We start from the raw sequence: 24738 nt of genomic DNA, 5'->3' as shown, positions 1-24738 counted from the left end.
ATGATCCATGAGATGTGATCATCAGTCTACAAACATAATAGTGTCGCATCCGCGAAAAATAACCGGCGGGAAAAGCAAAACAAACAGAGTCGCCACCGTGCGTTATTTATCCCAAAAGAGGGAAAGGAAACGCTCGAAGTAAACCTGGAAAAGACATGGTCTCGCGACCAGAGACGCAAGGATCGGGAGTCGGTTATGCGAAGGGAAGGTATCAGTACCCCTACGCATCCGTCGTACTCGACGGGATCCACGCTCAAAAGGATAGAAGAAAGGTTACTAAACACTGCTCAAAAGAATGCACGCACACTGGAATATAACACAGATGGAAAAGGGGGAACGGGTTCGCTAGGATATCGCATCCTATGCCTACGTATCTCATCGGGAATGAGAATCAGAGCTACCGTAGTTCGGCTAACGCACGCCAAACAAAACCACAAGGGAAACCGACTGCCAATCGCTGGACTTACGTCAGACTCCACACAAACAGGCAAATCTGGAAACCGAATGCCAATCCCTGGACTTACATCAGACTCCGAACCAACAAACACACACACAGGAAACCGACTGCCAATCGCTGGACTTATGTCAGGCTCCAACAAGCAAACAAGACACAGGAAACCAACTGCCAATCGCTGGACATGTCAGACTCCAACACATACAAAGGGTTGAAAAAAGAAAAAAAGGCGCCCTGAGAGATCAGCTCATCTCCTACCTACGTACCTCATCTGGTATGAGGATCAGGGCGACGTAGTTCCCCTACGCAGGGAAAGAACTTCTAACCTAACCAGAAACAAAGGGAGACACAAACTACTAGGGAGACTACGACTCGAGCCTAGAAGTTGTCATGCATACGATCCCTATGTTAAGGTTTCTATCTAACTTGCACAGGAAGCAAGCTATCCTAAACAGCACCAGCAAATACATACAAGCACACAAAGCAAGCACACACACTATATGCAAACAGATGGGCTCATACAAGGTTAGGCTGTGAAACACAAGCCAACTGGAATTGGGTGTGGTTAGCTCTTAACCCTAACATTGAGAGTTAGGGTGAAGCAGATGAAATGAGAAGTGAGGGTAAGACCTCACAGCTCTTATCCCTGGCCTGGGAGAGCTTCAGACAAATGAAAGTGTGGGAGTTCAGAATGTAGGAACTCTTCTCCACATGACTGACACAACATGATCTTGGGTTATTATCCACAATGCATCAACACAATGGTGTGAGCAAGGTGAATGACACAACTGAATAGCAGGAGATGGATTACACATCTCTTTTATCTGCCAATTGCCTCCTAAGAGGTCTTTACCTGCTTGGCACAAATTTAAACATTCACAAGCATTGCCTCTTAAGGAGGGCTTCAGACAGGTGCCTGCCCACATAACAGGACAGGTCTTCCAGACTACATGAAGTCAGAGAGTTATACCTAGGTGGTAAGCAAACCACAAGCCAAGCAAAAGCAAGTTCAAAAGAACTCAAAGCAACTTAGGTACCTGTTGAAAAATCTAAACCAATCAGTTCACAGTTCAGACAATCAAACAGACAACAGTCATCAGGCAATAGTACACAGACAGACAAAGCATTAGGCAACAATGAGCAAAGCACAAGCCATTAGGCAACTTGTTATCAAAGCCTACAAAACAACTCAATATTAGCCAACATCAATCAAGTAATCAACTCAAATGAATGAGCCACTCCAATCATGGTATTGTGCCTCTTAACCTGAAATCCACAATCTAAACAGTGAGTCCAAACCACTAGGTCAAAGCCTAGGGTCAAAAGTAGGTCAAACATTCAAAATAGAACTTGAAATTTAACATAAATCAACTTCAATCACATCTTGAAACATTCCAAAAGGTCTCATATCAATATCATTAACCAAAAGCATTTCATGATCAATTGAAGTTCAAGGCAATTTTAAAGCTCAAATGTGACCAACCAGAATGAAAAATCTCAATTAAATCAGAAATGATCCAAATAATTCCAACAAAATTCATGAGCAGTCACAACATCTATAACATGCATCACACAAAAAATCAGGGCAATTGGAGATCATTTGGCATGGTAAACACATCATTCAAGTTGAACATCACAAGGTGTGACACAAATTGTCACACCAACTTAGCACATTCATATAATAGAAATGACAAGTGATAAAAATACCAAATCAACACCAAAATGTCAAGCAATATGTCTAGTCATAGCATGCAAAATTTCACATTCATTGGATCAAAGACCAGCATTTCACAACATGATAACCAAGGCAAGGTCAAATATGGACATGTACTCAAACATTCTAGCACCAAATAATATCCAGCCAAGCACAATTTTGAAATTAATGATCACAAAATAATAGACAGAACAAGGATTACAATGCAAAAAATTGGGATGAATTTGGATTAGTTTTCAAATTGTTATGATTTTTTAAAGATGAAAAAAAATTAAAATGAAATGTGAAGCATAGCATGGAAAAGTGTGGAGGGAAAACGAGAAAATAGCAAGGCATTTGAATATTTTGCACTCAGGAGGACTCAAACTAGGTTAACATTTGAAAAACACGCGCTAGCCAAAACGACTGTGTATTGGTCATAAACCCTAAAACGCGCGCTGCATGGCATTCAAAAATCCGCAGGTAATCCACATGAACTCGTGGATGAATCCGTAGGTAACCACATGCGTTTCCTAACTAAATTCGCAGGAAACCTGGAAATGCATGAACACGATGAAGATCATGAAGATCTTCATCTGGAAATTTCCAGATCCAACAAAATGTTCCAGAAATCAGTAAAACTTATATCAATCCACTCGCCATGCATCATACAACAAGGATTCAAGATTAATTTGCACTAAAACGCCATAACATGCTTGGATCGAAGGAATCAAATATCAACATCAAAACTTTAATCACATGTAACTTGCTAAAATCAGCACCAAATTACTCCATTCAAAGCTCAGATTTACCACCATTCAACGATCTATACAACAGGCATAATGAATTTGTGAATTAAGGAGGTCGAAAAACCAAGCTCTTGATGAACAAAATTGGATTCCCTTGCTTCCAAGCCTTGCTACGCCTCAAATCTCTTCCAGTATGCTTCTTGAGATGAATGATAATGAATATGAGGCTCAAGGATGCACGAATCCAGCTCCAGCTTCAACTGCCATGGATGCTCCAAGCTATGAACATGAACAATACAACCACGATTTCTCTTGCTCACACGTCCAAAAGTGCTCAATTATCCTTCATGATGATGAATGGGTCCATGAAATGTGTTTAGGTTTGAAGAATTTTGGAAAAAAAAGTGAGAGAAAATTTTGAGAATTTGGTTGAATCTAGATCTGAAATGTTAATTCTGATCAAAACAGTTATGATTAAGCATATATACTCCATGTTAATCATGTTTAAGAAATGTTTATGGCAAATGCAAATGAGGTTAATCACTTTTAAGGTGTAAGTGCAAAAATGCATTTTCTACTTCATGCACCTTCATGCACGTGAACAATGCATGTTATTGATCCAAAATGCCAAAAAATGAGTTCATGCATATATTGGAATTGATTTGGTATGCATATGTTCAACCAAGATGAGTTTATGAAATTTCTCCCAAAAATCTTCATGAATGCACCAATGATCATGCAATGAGATTTCATGCCAAGTGATAGTATGCTTGGAAAATACATGTTACAAGGATCAAAGTGCAAAAATAACCACCCAAATTGGAGTTTTGGTTTGAAAGTTATGTCCATTTGAAGTTTAAACCACACTTTTCCATGATTGGACCATATCTCCTCAACCACACATGAGAAATTCATGATCTTGGACTTTTTGGAAATGGGAGAGAAAGATCTACAACTTTCATGTTGGACAAAATTTCATTTGAAGCTTTCTTGATGATGTAATCTTGAGTTGAAGTTGGTCAAAAATCTTTCCATTTTTGGAAAGTTCAAATTACAGGTCACTTGCTATTTTTGAAAAGTCTTGATCTGACTTCAAATTCTTCAATGTTGATGTTTGAAATGTCAAATGAGACTTGTTTGAACATGAATGAGGTATCTCTGACCACTTCCCACCTCCAAATCCACAGTTGACTTGGCAGTTGACATACAGTTGACTTGATCATGCACAGATGATTTTGAGCCTCAACCACTTGATGAAATGGCTCCACCATGAAACCCTAGCTTATACAAGCTCAATAAAATCATATGATGATCTCCATCTCAATAAAGACCTCATCTCCTTGAAAAACCCTGACTGGTAGAATGCAACTGATTAGGGTTGACCAGAGGTCAAAACCCTAATCCCCAGGAACATGATCAGGCACAATGAACCTCTTGGTGATGATAAAACCATGATGATGGTGATATACTCTGGAAAATAAGATAACATTCATCCTCCTTGAGGAACCAATAAACCCTAAATGAAGCACAAACCTAAGATGATTAGTGATCAATTTATGAGACCCTCAGGCTTGAATCTTTTAACCTCTCTATCTTCTGAGAAAGACCTAGGAGGATGACTTACTTATTTCACATGATATGCAAAGATGTAATGCCTAATGTCCTAAAAATGAGATGCAATACGCTAAGCTAGTCCCAAGAGAGGAGGGCAAATTTTGAGGTGTTACAAATAGTCTTAATGCTTTAATGTTATCCCACTTCACACTAAAGCTCGACTACGGATACTTTAAGAATAATGTCCTTATGTTTAATGTGTTCTCATGATTAAGTCACACTTAATACATTAAACGGACTATCTATTCCAGGGACTTTATTAATCAACCATAATAAAGAAAATGCCTTTTATTATTAATAAATAATTCGATACAAGTACCAAAAGTATTGGCCTCTAGGGCTTATACCAACAAGAATTTCAGCACCAATCAATGTAATAATGAGCCACTCTAGGAAATCGGATTTCCTGTTATGAAGAATTTCTTGTAGAAATCGGATGTTGTGCTCCACAAATTTCAACTTGAAATCAAGGCTCGCAAATCTCAGAGTTAACTCAAATTCATCCCGGAGATACTCCCATATTTGACCGTATTTGGCATCTTTCCATGCGATGTCTCCAACAGTAGCTACGACTGATGACGAGTTAATAACAGTAGGTACAGTTTCATCCCCCTTTTTTATCAGATGCAATTACAGGTTCATCGCTTTTATCTGATACGGTTACAGGTTCTTCACTTTTATCTGATACGGTTACAAGTTCTTTATCAGTCTCTTTTATAACATCTTCAAAGTGTTCAAGCTCGTCATCATCAAAAGACTCGCTTTGCAACGCCGTGTTCCATAAAGGTGGTCTTGCTTTAAAGAGTTCAGAAAGAGGATATTTTGTTGCATAGTCCAACCATGGAAAGAAGGAAGGAACGGTTCTTCCATTTGAACCGTATTCCGTCACTTTTGACGGTATCATATGCTCTGTTGATATGCCAGCGGAAAGTTTTAAAATGCCGGTGATTAGCTTTAGTGCCTCAAATTTGTAATTTATGGTTGTTTGTATTAGATGCCTATTATAATCCTTAATTTTTGTAGCTGTAATTGTTGAGTTCCAAGTAACAACATCTCTATATGCCATTCCTTCACCATGCCAGCATGGCTGCATGCAGATAGCAATCCAACAAAACTGATTTCGTTTGGTACCAATTGAGCTTGACACATACGAGAAAATATGTCTAATGCCTCATCACCATAACCATGCATTCCATAACCCGTGATCATGATGTTCCATGAGGCCACATCTTTCTCTATCATAATATCAAAAACCATCCGAGCATCTCTCATATTTCCGCATTTTGCATGCATATCAATCAGTGCATTCGAAACAACAACACTAGAGCCATAACCAATTTTTGTAACAAACCCATGAACAACTTGTCCATTGTCAAAATCTCCTATCACATAATATATAGACAAAACACCAGTAACTGCATATTTACAAGGAATCATCCCATTCTCCTCCGTCCTCCTAAACATCCACAAGGCCTCTTCAAAGCATCCAATATGCGCATACCCATTAACCATTGAATTCCAAAGCACAACATCTCTAACAGGCAATTCCTCAAACACCTCATGTGCATCCACCACCAATCCAAATTTCAAGTAAGTATTAACCAAAGCACTTCCAACAAAAACAATCCAACTCCAACCCGAGTTTAAACAACAATCCATGAATCTTCTTAACCTCCAAAACCTCTGCAGAACTACCACAAGCTCGGATCACACACGGGAACATGAATTTATCAGGAACAAACAATACCCAGATGGCGCATTTGCTTATAAAGACCAACCCCGTATTGTGGAAGTCGATTTGAAACGAATCCAGCAATGATTGAATTGTAAGCAAAAACATTTTTGTCATGATGGGTAGGGTAGTTGAAGACTTTAAGAGCATAACCGATGAGGGTGCACTCGGAGTATATGTTGATGAGGCTGGTGATGGCAAGTGGGGATGAAAAGAAGCCATTTTTGAGCAAATGGGAATGGTCGGTTGCCTTTGGTCATGAATGTATGCAAATGAACTTTAGGCCAAGCGCCAAATAAAAATGAAAAAAATGAAAAAAATTCAGGGCCAAAATCGGGGTATGACATCAAGCCTATCGACCTCCTTTTTCAGAAGCACCACTTAAGTCCCACGCTAAAACCATAACATCTCTTATTTACTGAAGTCGGTTACTATAGGTGTTCTTGAGGTTGATATCTTAGCAGACCTAATCGAAGTAAGCTTCGAACTTAAACAAAAATTAAATCATAGAATATGGGATCCTTTGTTTGTTAAGTTCTAGCAATAACTTTTGAATGTCAACTCCATGTTGAGCGTCTCTTTCGATGACATTGAGAAGTTCAAATTTAAAAATGTTGGCTTTCAATTGTTGCATCAATAGATTCATCGAGCCTTCACTTCTATCACCCAACAAAGCATCAGAAGAGCTAGAATATCTAGTGTCGGTTGAGAGCTTGTGTAGTTTTTGAAGTCTCCTCAAGGCCTTTGTCGGATTCTTTCTTTTAATGGCAAAAATTTATTTTTGGCTTAGAAAAGTGTTGGATGATGAATCATGAATAGTAGGATGAGTCTGATTCTTTCCGACATTGGTGGGTCAACCTTCTTCTTCTTCTTCTTCTATCAGAGCACTCTCAACACCTGGAGAAGCTTGCTCGTCATATTTTTCCTCAAAATTCTTAGTTTTTAGATCATCTGGAGACAAGATTTCATGGATAGAAGCCATGGTGTCGTAAAATTCTTCAGTTCATTGGGGAGATGGTGGGTTGACGCCAACTTCTGTTGTAGGATCCAGATTTATAAAAACACTTGTATCCTCACCAATTGGTTTGTTCTCTTGATGAACGAACGAAATACTAGAATTAATAAAATCTAACCAATGAATGTGAGAAATTTTTTAATGGGAATCAAACGGGGATACCTGTCAATTCATCCACCATAATCTCGTCCAACTGTGGTGGTCCCTAAAAGGTAGATGAATGATTAGTCAGAGTTGGGTAGACTCGAGAAATTAAACTTTCCTAAAATTAGGGTGTAAAGCAATACCTTGGGTTCATTATTTTCTTGTTCTTTGATTGGACGATCTTTGGGTTGTTTTTCATGTACTTTGGCATCAAGAGAAGACAAATTTTCTCCTTTATTAGAAGGACCAGCAATCGAGGTTGTTGTTTCCTTTGGAGGATTTGTTTTTTAAGTGGTGCCTTTTGTCCTGCTGACGCCTGGTTTGAGAGAAGCCTTGGGCTTATGTATCAAGAAGATCAGAGTTTTTCATTATCTTCTGAGCTTTTGACCTCAACCAAGGTTTCTGTTGGTTTTGGTGCAGTCTAAAAAGTTGATTGGTTGGTGTTATTGAAATATCGAAGCCATAAAATAAGGAAAAAAGATGCATACATGTGTTGAGGTGACTTTTTTGGATTTCTTCTTTTTCTTAAGTTTGGTGTTTATTTAAGAATCTGGATCACATTTTTTATTCTAAAGAAAATGTGGCATATTAGAGTCACTTTGAAATTAGCTATTATACAAATGGTGAAAAGGGTTAACTTTTTCTTTTGAGGTTCTTCTTCTTTCTTAGCCTCAGGTGCATTGGATGGACCTTCGATATTTGTCTTGTCTTTTGTTTCCGTTTCACGTATAACAAAAATATACATGGAGTCGAAGGAACGAAGAAGGGAGAAATAGAATAATAATGGATTAACATGTACTTGCTTTCTTCTTGAGATTTTCTTACAAGTTGGAAAAGGCGGTCGATTGCCTTCTTCAAAAGTTTTCTTCGGAGAAGTTGTTTTTAAAGTATTTCGACCACCAACCATCAAACTCCACTATGGAGAAGAATGAGGGTTGATATTGAAATATAGGAAGTTCCAAGACTTGTTATCGAGCGAACGCCATGAAATCTCTATATTATTAAGTGGAAAACTTCCTTTCTGACCAACAAATGTCATTCTCCCAAGTATATATGGACTTTGGTAGCATTTGGCTGCAGCCAAGTTGCCTAGCCACTAAATTGGGTTGGTAGCCAATAAAGTCGATGCTAGTAGTTCCTCTCTAATACAAGTGGATAAGAGTGCCGAGTTAAGAAGGCTTCCCAAATGGAGTTTGACATTGCAGCAACGGAGGGAGTCACGCTAGGAAACCTGTTTCAAAACCAGGTCAGGGCTACGCATCTATCCGCAGAGAGGGCCATGGTCAAAACGAAGGTTGTCGGTTCAAGGAATAGGTAAATATACTTCATGAAAGTTATTTATGAGGGAGTATCATATGGAATGGTTAAGGCAAGTCTAGTGCCTTCGATGCTCATACAATCACTCTCTTCCATTAAAGCTTTTGAAGTGGTTATGTGTAGCTTTGGTTCAAACGTGGAATTCAACCAAAGTTGTAAAAGCCAAAAAGGACCAGAAAGAAGATATTTTTTATTGGTTTCAGAGAGATGTTTGAGTTTGTAGGAAGCGCTACCTATAGATTGATATAAGTTGGCTAAGAGTAACTTATTAAGCGAGATTTTTTGACCTTCGTGAAATTGGATTGCTAAAGAGACATATTTTTTAGCTATTTTTAAGGACCTGGAACAAAAGAAAAATAAGATAGCCAAAGAGTCATAAAAACTATATGTTCTTGGTCGGAGACCTCTTCAGTCTTTTTTTGGTGCTGGTTGGTGATGTAGTGTTTAAAGTTGGGACGTTCGAAGACGAACTCATTAACAATTTCTAGTGTGGGAGTAAAAGTTTATCCTATATGGTTAAGTCCCGTGATGACTGCTACATCTAATAACTCCGGTGTGAGCATTCCATAGGGAAATTGGAATGTATTGGTCGAACCCTCCCAAAAGAATATCGACGTGAGTAACATGGCTAGGTTATACCTAGGGTCAGTTCTAGATGATTGGATGGCATTGAAAATACCTAGGTCTTCCCATTGTTTTTGCCCTTTTCCTTGGACTCTATCGAGACAAGCAATGTACTTTTTGTTTTGAGCAGAGGGAGAAAATTGGAAGACACACGTGGGTGTTTTCCATGAAAGATAAGTTGAGGAAGCGTTCTTCGAACGCAAAAGGCATCGTAACAAGATAACATGGAAAGAAGTTTTTTACCTTCCTAGGTTATGACTTAGCCATCAGAAATTATCCTAAGAGCGCTAAAAGTTTATTAAAAAGGGTGAAAGGGATGAACACCTGTTTTTGCTAGATGGTGATTTTTTATTTGGCCATTGGTGGTTCGGGTACTAAATCTCTTCCATCATTACCTTCTGATGTTGAAATCATGAAGGCTAAAGGATTTTTGCCGGTGTCTAGTTTGGAAGATGAAGTAGTTGCTGCCACTATTGAGTTTGAAAAGCTTGCTACGAAACTTTTTTTTCCTTTCTGTATGTAAAATGCTAAAGTGAGAGCGAAGAAAAGGAGAAGAGAATATGAAGGAAGTATTTATACAATTGATTTCTTGTCAATGACAGACACTTGGAAAACACGTGTTAAGAGTGAAACACTTCATTTTTCAGGAAGTGGGAAAGTTGACAGAAGTGGAGAAGTTGGTGAAATCGTGCAACCCATGATCTCATAGAAAATATGAGTAATGATGAAATTCTGAGGAAATATTTTAAAAATGGCAACGTGCATTAAAGATGTAATGATGACATTCACGTCAACAAGAAGGATTGAACAATGTCGAAAATAAAATAAAAAATGCCACTTATCTTCTTTTGATTAAAAGGAAAGTCGAAACATGGCATTTTGGGGGGCAATTTGTTACCTCAAGTTTTTGACACAAGCATTAATGATAAAGATGTTATAAGTTTTATGATTTAATGATATGTTTATTGCCATAATTGAAATGGTCAGATAATCCTGTAGACATTTTGACAAATTCGTTTGGTCGAAAGATGATGAGAACTTTGGTTAAAATTCTAATCAGGCAGAGACCAAAGGTTTGGTTGGTTTTAAGACTTAGTGAAATTCAAAGTTTTCTAAACTTTTATTTTCTCCACACAGTCGAATGAGGTGTAAGTGGATAAGATTAAACAGTTATCTGAAGACACATGGAAACCTGTCAGAGTTAGAGTCTGCATGGAGACAAAGACATGACATATTTTGCTTAGTCGACTGTTGTAGATGGTTAACTTAGGACTAGTATATAAGTAAGCATTCACTTATGTTTTAGGGGTCTGTAATTGTACACAAATTCCATAAAACTCAAAGTATCATGGTGCTTGTGAGAAAAGAGTCAAGAATGTATGTATATGCATTCAATTTTGTTATAAATCAAAGCCTTTATTTTCAGTCATCTACTGCATAGAATTTTATTTCAATTATCTTTTATTTATTTTATATTTTGACTTCAGTGTCAACATATGTTTAAAAACTTTGATTTTCGCATAATATGTCCTGAGATCTTTTCGACTTTAATCCCTTAAGTGAAATCAAACTTGTTTCGTTTACCAAATTTCACAGTAAACAAATAGTTGACTGAAAATGACGATAAACTTAATCTTTTTTGGTTTCCATGTCTGCATTGCCGCCATTGGAGCAACTGCTGAGTTGAAGAAAATTCAGGAGATGCATCTCCGGGACTTTTGAACGTTTTAGTTTCAAAGCATTCAAAGACGCATCTCTATAATTTTTTGTGTTTTTGTTTTGTTTTATTCTAATCAGGAAGAGATGCACTAATTGTCTGCTTTGCTTTAAATTATAGGCATAAGGACAAATATACACGATATAATGAGGTATGGGAGGGTTACACATCACACATCAGTGCGGCAGGAGAAGAGTCAGTAGGTTTCGGAGGCTCCTGTTACCCTATGCCATGCAGAGCCATCTACTTATGGGGCTCATGCATCTCCTCATGCTTCTCCATATTCTTCTTCCCGTAGGAGACGAGTTTCACCTACCGACACATCACTCCCTCCATCCTTCCACGGGCGCCAAATTTCACCTATTCAAGCACCTGAGGTCCCCGAGTCACTAGTGGTACCGGGGGAACCATTACAACCGCTTACTGTTTAGCCAGTGCCACCTCTGAAGGGTGAGGCTGCTGCGGATGCTGGGCCAGAAGCATTTGGAGGAGGCCATGTAGATTTGTGACTATTGCCTCTGTACCCAGACTATACTGCTAAACATATCTAGGACATATATGTAACATTAGTTAGCTTCATTCTTTTTAATTTACGTTTATTTTAATTGATAAGTTTATGACATTAATTTTTATTTTTTTCAGGACCATGATCCATTGAACTTTACTAACCACGTGTAGAAGATTACTGACTTGCCTCATCCGAATGAGGATTGGTTTCAAGCTACTTTGTCCTTATCTGGCATGAAGGACTTATACATGACCAGTTATATTACAGTCAACCACGAGATGCTTAATGCATTTGTGGAGAGATAAAACTCAAAGACCTCATAATTTCACGTCCCGCTTGGTGAGATGTTTATCACACTCGACGAGGTGTCATGCTTGCTACATCTCCCGATCAGGGGGATGCTCCTAGATCATGAGAGGATTACCAAAGACGAGGCAATTGAGATGATGACAGACTATTTATGGACTGGCCTGTAGGAGGCGAAATATGAGTTGGATAGGACCAGGGAAGCTCATGCTAGATTTGAATACCTGAAAAAGGTATATACAAATGAGCTCCAGAGAGCACATCAGACTACAGGTGATGACGAGTAGGTGGGGCTCGACAAAGCGCATGATATGAGAGCATATTTGTTATATTTGGTAGACATTGCAAATTTTATGGACAAGAGTGCCACTTATACAGATGTCGCCTGCCTACGGTACTTCCAGGATTTCGAGCGGATCCATGAGTACAACTGGGCCCCCGCTTGTTTAGTCTACTTGTACTTGAAGTTATCATAAGGTTATAGGTGGAAGAAGAAACATGTCACTTACAACATCATACTATTGATAGTAATATTTATTGGTCTTTTAATCTTTTTGTGTCATTTTCATTTCATCTTTATAACACCATTACTTATGATTCGTGGGCTCCAAACTTTTCAGACTTGGATCCTCCGACACTTTCTGTGCATCTCCGTCTTGGCGAGTCTACCGACTTACTATAAGGATATGCCGCATGCTAGTGAATTTGCCCTACTCAAATGAAACTAGTCGACTGAGCCGTCAAAAGTGTATCTTGCCCGTTTGGTTGCCGAGGACATGCACTTCAACAACTATGTCGATCAATGTGAGACACAACCATTTAACGAGATAATGTTATACTCTAGATGGTTAGCTTGTATATCACGTCTCACCGCTCCTCATCTTCCTGAGCGCGTCATGCGATAGTTCGACTACACTCGCACCATTCCCAGACATTCTGTTGTATATGTTCTTCCTGCTTTGACACATAGACAGATGAATGTCATGTTTGATGATAATGAGAGTCATCTAGTATCGGAGGAGGCACAAAGTACCATAGCCCCGAACGACTAGAGCTACGTGGACGAGTACATTAGGTGGTTCTTCAGGGTGTCACATTCGTATATGGTGCACACTGCTCCAGGAGACCCACCGAGACCATCTCATCAAGAGATACTAGAGGATGAGTAGACACAATTAAATGATGTAACTGTCTTGCCTAAATGTCGTCTCATTGTGGAGATTGCGCAGACAAGCATTAATTAAGGTATCTTTCCTGATGGGTATAATGTGAGGCAGATCCTAGATGCCGTAATTATTGAGGCACGAATGACATTGATGTATCGGAGATAACACCAGATGGCGGCAGGATTGGTGGCCGAGGAGCCCGAGGAGTTAAAGGGGGTGGAAGAGTTGTAGTGCGACATACATAGTAGTGCATTAGTATATAGTAGTAGTACTATTAATTGTATTTTATTTTGCCGCCATGCTACTTTATCATTGTTCTCAACTTTTTTGACATTTATTAGTCTTTTATTTATATATGACAGACCATTTGGATTTATGTACGTCATTGTTTGTATATCGATTGTATGATTTAAATCTCGTCACATAACATCTATAACAATATATAAAGGGAATACCTTATTTTGGTGTAACATGTTTATTTTTTACCGTTTTTACATACTTTATTGTGTAATTTACTTAATAACTTCCACTGAAGCTACTATTAACTTCTTACTATTAACTTTTACGTGCTATATTTAAAAAAAATTATATTTAAATAAAAATATTACTTATATTTTCATTGATGCGTATTAAAAAAGCAGACAGACGTACTATATTGAAGTACTAAAAAATTAAAAATTAAAATAAATGATCAAAATATTAAAAACGTTTAAATAAGAGGATAAAAATACATTAAAACAAAAAATAATTAAATCTATTACTTAATTAATAATGTAATTAACGTCTAGAATATAAGATAAATTTTTAACATCAGCAATATAAAATTATTTTACACATATAGTAACATCATATAATAATTTAATTGGTTAAAACTATATCCAAAAGATATAAAATAAAAAAGTTATAAATAAATATTTTCAATTCAACATCTTACACTATAAATAGAAAATGCACAAAGTTATTATATAACTTAAGGTGTATGCTACTAAATTATATTAATATTTTAAAATGATTTTGATACTTTAATAAATTGGTGATTTTCTAATAATCGTGTAAACATTTTTTAAATCGAATGCCCATTAAACTAAATTTATAATTTAAATAAAAATATTATTTGTATTTATTTTTATTAAGATATATTATATCGGCCAATGTAAAAGTGCAAGTTTTTTATTTTTTATTTTTTGAGAAAGAAGAATAATCGACGATATTCCCTATGCGACTTTCTTAAATATTGAGAACCGTTACTTCATCGGTTCATTCAGCCACCGTCACTCTCAAACCCTAAACCCTAAGCCCAAATCTCATGGCACCACCAAAGAGACTCCGTCCCGCTCCGCTTGACGATCCTCCCACCGCCTCCTCCTCCTCTGACGATGACCTACCACCGCCTAAAAATCAAGAAGATGAAGTAGTCGATGAAGAAGAGGAAGATTCATCCGAAGAAGGAGAAGAAGAAAACGATGAGGATGAGGATGAAGATGAAGGTTCTTCATCCGAAGAAGAAGAAGTTCAACCTACACCTCCTTCACAACTTGCTTCCAAAAACCCTCCACCTTCTACCCCAATCTCAAACCCTAAACCCGAATCTGCTTCCGAATCTGAATCCGAGTCTGGTTCCGGATCAGAATCTGGATCCGATTCTGATTCTGAACCGGAACCTACTCCATCTCCCAACGCCAAAGTCAAGCCTCTCGCATCAAAGCCCATGAAGACTCAATCACAAGCCCAATCCACTCCCGTACCGGCCAGATCTGGAACAAAGCGTGCAAACGAAAACGGTTCTACACGTGCTAAGAAGAAAACAACCGCCGCCGGCGGTGGTTCCAACGACGAGAACGACGAGGATGTAGATGGTGACGTGAAAATGTCCGGTGAAGACTCGAAGAAGATCCATCAGAGAATCTTTACAGAAGAAGACGAGATCGCCATTCTCAAAGGCCTCGCTGAGTTCATTTCCAAAACTGGAAAGGATCCGATGAAGGATCCATCAGCATTTCACAGTTTTGTGAAGAAATCCATTCATGCAGATGCCAACAGCGAGCAGCTGAAGCGGAAGGTCCGTGGTTTGAAGATGAAGTTCAGCTCCAGTGGTAGTTTCACTAGAGAGCATGACAAGAAAGCTTTTGAACTTTCCAAAAAGGTTTGGGGCAATAATGGAGCCAATGAAGCTGAAGAAAATGGGAAAGTGAATGAGAAAACTCCGAAGAGTACTAAGAAAGAAGCTCCTATAAGAAACAATGGTTCTACTAAGAAAGAAGTAGTTACCAAGAAGGGTACTGGAAAATATGAGAGTGATGTTGATAAAAGCTTGGCTTTTAGTGAAATGAGTAGTTTTGGTGATGCTGCGGGGTTGTCCTTGTTGAACAAGGATGCCATGAGAAGGGGAATGGAATTGATGGGGGAATCTAAGGTAGATGAGTTTGATGCCAGATGGAGGAAGGTTCAAATTGCGGAGATGGAAGTGTTTGTGGCTCGCGGGCAGCTGATTAAGGATCAGACTAGGATGGCATTGGAGGCATACAAGAAATCAATCAATTAGGGTTAGGGTTATCTTACTTAGGGATGATTTGGTGGCTAATCTGGTACATGTTTTGGATATGTTGCAGTTAAATCAATCAATTGGGTTATCTTACTTAGGGATAATTTTGTGTCTAATCTGGTACATGTTTTGGATATGTTCTCTATTTACGTTTGCAGTGATTGATTTTGCGGATATCTTACTTAGGGATAATTTTGTGTCTAATCTGGTACATGTTTTGGATATGTTCTCTATTTACGTTTGCAGTGATTGATTTTGCGGATATCTTATGGTCATTAACAACTGTGGATTATTGATGAATGTATTATGGGCGTTTGATATGTGAAATTATGATGGTTGTTTGATTATTGTTTATATGAAATTAGTATGGTTTAGAAATTCTGAATATTGTCATTTGCTGAACATACACAAGGACTCATCATTTAGTTTTTATGGTTGTAGTGTTATACCAGCATGCTTGAATATGTGGTTTGAGAGAGCTTAGTCACTCTCTCAAACAGATTGGGAGATCTCTGAAATGAATTTCAAAATATGCACTTGGTTGCTGAACTTTTCATGCTTGTGTTCTTTGAACTATTATGGTTATCATAATGAATCAATGAATCTACTAGTTTGAAGAAGGGCTCGTTGTATAGTTCCAATCATGTTCTGAGAATGTGATATATGAGAACTTTGTTTTATATGTTGAGTTCATATATAGATTTATAGTTGGTTTAATCATCAACAGTAAGGACAAATACATGGTCCTGGCATTTTAATTGGGAATGGATACTCAATTTGTTCCCATTGGTGGCAGATGTTAATACCAATGATGCAACTCTTCTAACAGTTGACTATTTTAATCCCAACATTATCTAGATTAACAACAAATTAGCTTTTATGATCGACATTTCCCCATTTTCGCCTATTATTAGTGTATCTTCCTTGAGAATTTACTCAACTCAACCGATCCTTTCATGAGAATGTTGAATCCTTCTACCACAAGGAGAAAAAGGACGGGGGCATCGAGTCCCATTGTCTTAGAGCGTAGCTTTAGAGAAATATGGCCAGCTCCTTTAGCTGTGAATTGATTATGAAAACGTTTTACTATTACTTTCTCCATATCTTCACCCTTTCTAAAAATGTTTTACATGGTTCTACTATTACAAATTCAACATAACATTCCGGTGATGGATATTTGATTTCCACCAAACAATTCACCAAGAAAGCCATTATATTCAATTTGATGAAGCAACAACATTATCGATACTAAATATTTAAACGTAAACACTTCAACAATGGCCAAAAGCTGTACTCCAATCGAAAAAAAACACTATCATTATCAGATTGACAACTCAAATTTAGACACAATGACACCATCATTATCTGCATAAATCCATTCTCCATCACGAATAAAACTTCCTCCAACATAAACATCAACATGTTTTTCACCCAAACCTCTTTTATTAGATCTAAGTGGATGAGAACCCAAAGCTCTAACACCAACTTGACACAAATTAATCTCGTCCACATCTCTAACACAACCATTCACTACAATTCCAGACCAACCCATGCTTTGTGCCAACTGCGTCAAATTCCCTCCAACCAAAGCACACCTCATGCTTCCTCCTCCATCAATAACCAAAACTCTTCCTTCTCCTTTTGTTTCAAGAAGTTCTCTAACCAAAACATTGTCTTCAAACACTTTTACAGTAGCTATTGGACCTGAGAATGCTTGAGACTGACCATACTTCTGGAACCCTGGATGAAGTATCCTTAAATCACCACTTGATAGAGGTGATATGTTTGTGTCACATATCTCTGCAGTTGCTAGAGAAGACATGTTACAATACTTCTGCAACCACAATAAAAAGAAACAACAACGTAGCTTAAATTATTATGCAAATTAAACTGAAAAAGGAGCAGCTTATTATGCTTACCAAAAGGTAGAGAAGAGATCAACACAGCTTATAACGTGAAGGAAGTGGAATGAATGCTGGAAAAAACTTTCTGATGATAATTTTAACTTTGTCACAAAGTGGACGAAACTCAACCAAAACACGTGTGGTTCTCAAACTACAAACTCAAATATAGGATGATCTTATCACCCTTGATATCCGTTTCACGATATCTAATCGGTAATGATATTATGAATATTAAATATAAATAATATAATGATGGTTAAAAGAGAGAAATATAAAACTAACAAATTTGAGTTACTTTATTTGATTTGTAATAAAATAAATAGTATTGATTTATAATAAATTAAATAGTATAATATGAGTATATTGAATGATAAAATAAAATAAAATATAAAAGTAAATATTGTTAAATGTATTAAAATATTTTAAAATTTGATGATATATTTATGAGACACCTTATTTAATTTTTAACAGTGTGATGTAAAATACCTAACAATATTATAAATAAATATTTTTAAAATAAATATACCAAAAACTATAATAAAATAAATTAATTACATACTGAATTATAACTTAATTTAAATGAATTGTATGTAATTATAAAAACTGGATTGATTTAATTAATATTGTTTGGCCCAGTGGCTATATTTAAAGTTCCAGTATATGGGTCCAACATACTCTATCCCAAACAATATATATGTATATAGTTATTAAAGTTTGTTATTTGGTTTTCTTCAAAGTTTTTACGGACAAAAAAACATGACATGCTCGGGGAAGAGTGCAGTTGCATATTTCTATTATCCGGTTATTTTGTTATTTGTCTTATCGTTTTTATATTTGTTTTATTTTGATTTGTTGAATTTCCTTCATAATTGCATTTTTCGTGTTAAGCATGAATAAAACTTTGGTTAGATTTGATCTTGATCTAAATGCTCTTTCATCAATAGTATATGACAATGAAATGAAATCACTTTATATTTTTGGACAAACTTTGATTCAAGGTAAAATCTCAATAAACTTTTGAAAATTTGAGATTTTATAAGATTGATTCGAATAATTCAGTTTTACACTGAATTTTTGATTCTGATCAAATTGGAAAGTAGCTTAACTCAACAATTTGATTCTGATCAAATTTTGCACTTGATCCTGATCAATTGCCTGAGAACAAATTTTGTCTGATTTGATTCGAATCAGAATTTGTACATCTCAAGCACATATAAATCATTTTTTTTCATTTTGTATGCTTCATGTCAAGCACATATAAATTATTTTTGTCATTTTTCTACATATAACATTTATCATTATGTTACGATTTTTCAGTGTGATTTTGTGAGAAAATCAATTTCCTTTACTTTGAGTGTTCAAAGTTTTGCTACGAATTTCTCACATCTTCAACTTCAATTGAGTTCAGATCTTGATAGCGAGAGTTCTGAGATTGATTGAAGGATTCAAGTACTTGAAACTAACCGTTTTTGGGGATCTTGTTGAGTTTTCAGGTTGTGAGCAAGAGAAAGGGATTGTCAATGGTGGTGATAAATTCTATTGAAAAGAAGTAGGTTCTTCTCTCCAACATTACCTTATTAGTAACTGTGTGGAAGGCTACAGATAAGACAAAGCTCTTCTCGGATCTTCGGACAACATCACCGCTCAAGAAATCGGTAGGATCAAGGGGTTAATAGCTACACACTAGGGCTTAGAGAAAAATTGATGTTATTGGAAGATTCAAGAAACATATTTGAGTAAAGATAACATATAAGAGTTTGACAAGTTTGCTGTAAACAAGTCAAGATCCAAATTAAGAGACTTATTTTCTCAGCTGTTAATTATGGATTAATGATTGTATGAACTCTTGGAAATATTTGTCAAATAACAAGGAACTATGCAGGTCCAAATAGAAAATCATTGAAGAGTGCACATAGGCCAAGCGAGGGCAAACGTCGAAGCACTATAAATCTCGGCGTCATCTCTATAACTCTACTCTTGAATTTATATTCGTAGTGATTGCATGTTAGGTTTTTCAATTCCTGCGTATTATATAGTTTTGTTCTTGAGAGAGATTAATTACGTAAACCTTATGTTTTGTTGGAATTGGATAACTAGTCAAGCTAGTCTTGTGATTGATAAATATGAAAACTGATTGAGTTTAGTGTTCCACATATTGAATCAACCCTATACACTTCTTGTGACTACACAAATTGAAATAACTATATACACTTCTTGTGACTACATAAATTGAATCAATTCATATAAAGTATTTCATGTTATAATCTTAGATATTTGTGAAATAAACTATGTTAGCTTGATCAATAATCAATTGTATAATTTTCCTTTTTGCTTCATACCTTCCGCTTTGTTAGCTGAGATTTTCGATAGAAGAAAAACCTCAACAAACAAGGGCAGAGTCGAGGATGTCTTGGTTCGACCAGGATCTGGACTTAGAATTTTTTCAGGTGTTATAAGAGATATTTCGATCATGTAGAAATATCGACCACTCAGTCCTTGCGAAAGAGGCGAAGTGGTCGACCCTGTGGTTATTTGGGTGCGTAATGTTACGTTCAAATATCAATAACTGCCTGTGGGTTTCCTTCTGAAGAGACATGTGGAGAAAGCATAGAAACGCATTGCATGCATGATTTTACGTGACACAATATGAAGATAGGAACGTTAGAAGCATCTATTTCATACTTGTATGTATATGAGTTCATTATGTTGAATTCGAGGTATTCATTATTTTACAGAAATCTCACTAAAAAACTCAAAGTATCAGCACATAGAGAAACAAGAGAATTGTTGAGAAAATGTAAGATAAAATGAATTACCATTCTTTACGTTCAATGCAAAGTTGTTAAGTTTTACCTTCTTGAGTCTTGTTTCATTTCATTTAGTTTCAGTGTCATTTAAAACACTTTATTCAATATTTCCAATTTTCTATCAATTCCTTTAAACATTCTTGTTAGTCGAAGTCGACATTTAAACCTTTTTCCTTACAAGTGTTTGAAGACTTATTTTGAAGAAGTCGAAAATGATCACATGAAAACAAGAGGAACAAAAAACTAAACAATTATTTAGCACTATGCCCTAGGATTCACTGATTGATCCTGCAAGTAACCCGTAATCAGAGATCAATAGTTGTTTACCATTTTTCAGCGTAAACAAATTGACACGCCCAGTGGGACATGCGTTAAGTTCCTAATTTGTATAGTTTTCTTGTTGTTTTCTTTTGTTAAATAATGCTCTATTTTGTCTTTTTCTTTAAAGGGCTTTGTCTAGGCCATCCCATATGGGTGTTGACTTCTAGTCAACCGGGGAATCCTGTATAGGTCCGCCATCGTAAGCCTATGTATGCATATCTCTAGCTGCCATTTGATCTTACGTTGATCTGATCCGAAGGATGGGGTTGAATCAACAAGTGTTGACTCTCCCTCTCTCGGATGGACCTCTTGGACTAGCTGAATGGGCCTTCTGCTTTGGGCCTAACACTATTTTTCCTTTACCAACCCTATTTTTTATCTACTACAAAGGAGACCCATTTGTTTTTTTTGTTTATATTTTTTTTTTCTTTTTTACCAAAATTTATTAGTTTTGTTTGAATTAACTAGATGAATTGTATTTCATTTATTTAATTAATATTTAATTTAAATAATCAATAATTTATTTAATTAATTACTACTGTTATTTATTTAGCTAAGTATTCCATTGTTTTTATAGAATTTGTTTAGGTTGTTATCTTGCACATGCTTAATTAATTTATTTATACAAACTCTCATTCCATCTAAATCACGCATTGTATTTTATTTTCATAATGATATCTACCCGTTGATCACTTCAAACATTTATCGAACCATTGAAAATCACACAATTATCGATTCAACATCGATCCCATTTTCAAACACCCTTGTAAGTCGATCGCTTTTAGTATCGCCATCAACCTCACATAGCTTACTTTTGGGATTTCTTACAATGAGATTTATTCAATTATTAATTGATCATTAGATGATTGATTCACTAAATATAATTCAATTTATCCATAAGCACAAATTTCAAACCTCGACCCAGCATCGAGTATTTTTATTCAAATTAATTCAAAATACCTAATTACGATTAAATACCACTTCATTTAGAAATGAAAAAGGGGATGATTTTGAGCCTTCAACTCCTCTCCTTGATTATTTGAGTACGAGATCCCTTACTCGGTTAGTCAAATAATTGACATTTCTCTAAAAACTCCTAACTCGATTAAATTAAACATATTTTCATAATAAACTAAACGAAAAGGGAGATGATCTAGATCCTTCGATTCCACTCCCCAAATGCTTGGATATGAGTTTCTTTACTTAGTTATTCAAGTATTTGTCGTTTATCTAAAAATATCAATCATACATAAACCTATTTTCATAATCACTTAGATGAAAAAGAAAGTATCCTGAGCCTTATATTCCATTTCCTTAGTATTTGGATACGAGTTTCCTTACTTGATTATCTGAGTATTTGTCATCCATTTAAAACATCTTAACTATTATTAAACTCTTTTTATAATTAAGGATGAAAAGGGAGATGGTCTAGAGCTTTCGATTCCTCTCCTCGACTATTTCGATATGAGTTGAATTACTCAACTATCTGAGTAATCGTCACTCAAATAAAACATCCAACATATTAATCCAACTTATCATCCCCCGTGTGATCAAAACTCTTTTCAGAAAGAACACTATTTAATCCATTCTAACACGCATAACAAACTAGTGCTTAAGCCTTCGCCAAGAGTAGACAAGCCAATGTTTAGCCTTTAGAATGTGATCTAAACAATTGTTCATTAAAAAACACCAACAAACCGTAGTTCTCTGAACTACAAATAAGGATACATAGGCACAAGATTGTGAGATCTTGGCGAGGACACTAATAGAAAATATCCCATTTTCCCCTTCGGAGGTTTCCATTCACTTCTCTTTTCAATCTTTTGATCTCGAAGAAAACAAATAATATTAGCTAACATTCAAATCTCAAATTAGACTAAAAGGTTCTCGTTGAGTACAACAGACGTGAGGGGTGTTAATACCTTTCCCTTGCGTAATCGACTCCCGAACCCTGAATTTAGTTGCGACGACCATCATCTTTCTTTTTTAAAGGTTTTATCAATATTTTTATATTCCTTCATTGGGATAAATAAAGCTTGGTGGCGACTCTGTTTGAATCATTTTTTCCGCGACCATCGCGAGGAATAATATTTTTCGAGATGCCACACACACTCCCAGCACTGCTTCGACCTTCTCCGCAAATATCAAATGTTAGAGCGGTTGAAATTCCTGAGAATGGTATAACACCAGCTGCTGTAGGCCAAAGTCAAGGGTTACAATAAGAACCCCGCATGAACAGGGAAGAGGTACAACAAATAGAACAAAATAACCCTGGGCCACTATTGGTTCAGAAGAGTCAGAGTGCTGACCAAGTGATTAGGTATGTCCAACAAAATAATATCATAGGACATAATGACATAACAAATATGGTCAAACAAATTTTAGCCCAGAATGGCCTTAATGTGGGACTCCACTGACCAAATTTCATATCTCCTTTGTCAGAATACGTTTGACAGACGGAGTTACCCAAGGGATGAAAAGTCCTAAAGTTTACCAAGTTCGCTGGCGACACTAACGAGTCGACAGTAGAACACATCGCCTGATATCAAACTGAGACCGGAGACATAGCGAACAATGAGAATTTGAAAATGAATTATTTCCCAAAATCTCTAACAAAGAATGCCTTCACTTGGTTCACAACCTTCCCTCCCTATTATTTCCAATCATGGAGCCAGTTAAAAAAGTTGTTCCATGGAAAATATTATATGGGACAGTTTAAAATTAGTCTAAAAGTGTTTCCAAGTGTTAGGCATAAAGTCCCCGAGTCGATAAACGACTATTTGAATCGGTTCAGACTTTTAAAGTTGAGATGCTTCACCCAGGTGCCTGAGCATGAGTTGGTCAAAATGGCCGTTGAAGGCTTAGACTAATCAATTAGAAATAAATTAGATATTCAGTACCTGGGAGACATGGCCCAACTCGCAGATAGGGTTCACTAGGTTAAACGCCTAAAAGCTAAGAAAGCCAAAATGAGTAAATTCCATAAAAAAGAAAAAGTTGCTTACATAGAGGTATACAATCATTTCTCCGACATAGGTGATGATTGTTCTGAAGAAGGAGAGGTAAATGTCACTGAATTGAATCCTGGACCTCCTTATGTTTGTAAATTACTAAAACCATCGAACGGGAAAAATCATGTCGAAACTAACAAAAATGAGAAGTTTTCCACTAGAGCTTACACTTTCGACATTACAAAATGTGATGAGATTTTTAATTTGTTAGTCAAAGATGGTCAAATTCTAGTACCCCATGGTTTGAAAATTCCTCCTTTGGAACAAAGGAAAAAAAGAGGTTTTTGTAAGTACCATAACTTTCTGGGTCATAAAACTTCGCAATGTGTGTTTTTCAGGGGTTTGGTCTAAAAAGCTCTGAATGATGGAAGATTGCAATTTGTCGAGAATCCAAAGTCGTCGATGAAAGTTGACTCAGATCCCATGTAGATGGTGGAGGCCCACTATGCTGAGCCCATAGAGATGCTGATGGTGGAAGTTGTTGACGACTCTAATATGGATGTCACAAGGGATAGAAGATCTCCGCCATTGTTGATTCCGACTACCAAGAGGTCTCTCCCTAGTTTGAAGGGGGATTAATTGACTTCCATGAGCACTACAAGCTTAATGACTCTAAAACCATGTTGTGCCCATGTTGTAGTACAATGTTCGATGAAGAAGCGGCGAAAAAACTTGAAAGCTCTCGAAGGGTAAAACTTGGACGTGGACGGGGAGGAGGTCAAACAACTACGTTCGGTCCCAACGATGGAGGCAGATCCCATAGGAACAAGGAATACATGAGGCAGTTTCAGCAGCCTCGGCAGAGGGCATTCAGACCACATGCTTGTTGGTGTAAGCTCTAGAGGCCAATACTTTTGGTACTTGTATCGAATTATTTATTAACAATAAAAGGCTTTTTATTTATTATGTTTGTTTAATAAAGTCCCTAGAATAACTAGTTCGTTTAATGTATCAAATGTGACTTAATCATGAGATCCCATTTGTCATACCCCAAAAATTACCCATCATTTTTCCTAAAAAAAAAAAAAAAAAAAAAAAAAAAAAAAAAAAAAACGAAAAAAAAACGAAAAAAAAAAAACGAAAAAAAAAAAGAGAATTTTTTTTTTAATTAATT

General features: G+C 36.5%; 3 protein-coding genes across 4 annotated transcripts; 1 reads left to right on the top strand and 2 right to left on the bottom strand.

Annotated features, from left to right (window-relative positions):
- Positions 1–5114: 5114 nt before the first annotated feature.
- Positions 5115–6169, bottom strand: LOC127115263 (pentatricopeptide repeat-containing protein At2g33680). The gene is made up of 2 exons (XM_051046848.1): positions 5642–6169; positions 5115–5597 (listed from the first exon to the last, which is right to left on the bottom strand). Exons 1-2 carry the CDS (start codon positions 6167–6169, stop codon positions 5115–5117), a joined length of 1011 nt encoding a protein of 336 aa, XP_050902805.1.
- An 8046-nt stretch (positions 6170–14215) lies between these two features.
- LOC127083293 (GLABROUS1 enhancer-binding protein-like) lies at positions 14216–15928 on the top strand. Its single transcript, XM_051023599.1, has one exon. It carries the CDS (start codon positions 14346–14348, stop codon positions 15579–15581), a length of 1236 nt encoding a protein of 411 aa, XP_050879556.1. The 5' UTR covers positions 14216–14345; the 3' UTR covers positions 15582–15928.
- An 814-nt stretch (positions 15929–16742) lies between these two features.
- LOC127083302 (putative 4-hydroxy-4-methyl-2-oxoglutarate aldolase 3) lies at positions 16743–17698 on the bottom strand. Of its 2 annotated transcripts, none has more exons than XM_051023615.1 (2): positions 17501–17698; positions 16743–17448 (listed from the first exon to the last, which is right to left on the bottom strand). In XM_051023615.1, exon 2 carries the CDS (start codon positions 17401–17403, stop codon positions 16903–16905), a length of 501 nt encoding a protein of 166 aa, XP_050879572.1. In that variant the 5' UTR covers positions 17404–17448; positions 17501–17698; the 3' UTR covers positions 16743–16902. The 2 variants fall into 2 exon arrangements, with proteins under 2 accessions (XP_050879572.1, XP_050879567.1); XM_051023610.1 differs by having other exon boundaries at positions 16743–17415; positions 17501–17696.
- Between the last annotated feature and the right edge of the window lie 7040 nt (positions 17699–24738).

This window comes from Lathyrus oleraceus, chromosome 1 (genome assembly GCF_024323335.1).
Source record: "Lathyrus oleraceus cultivar Zhongwan6 chromosome 1, CAAS_Psat_ZW6_1.0, whole genome shotgun sequence".
Classification (NCBI taxonomy): domain Eukaryota; kingdom Viridiplantae; phylum Streptophyta; class Magnoliopsida; order Fabales; family Fabaceae; genus Lathyrus; species Lathyrus oleraceus.
This window is presented reverse-complemented; position numbering and strand designations above follow the sequence as displayed.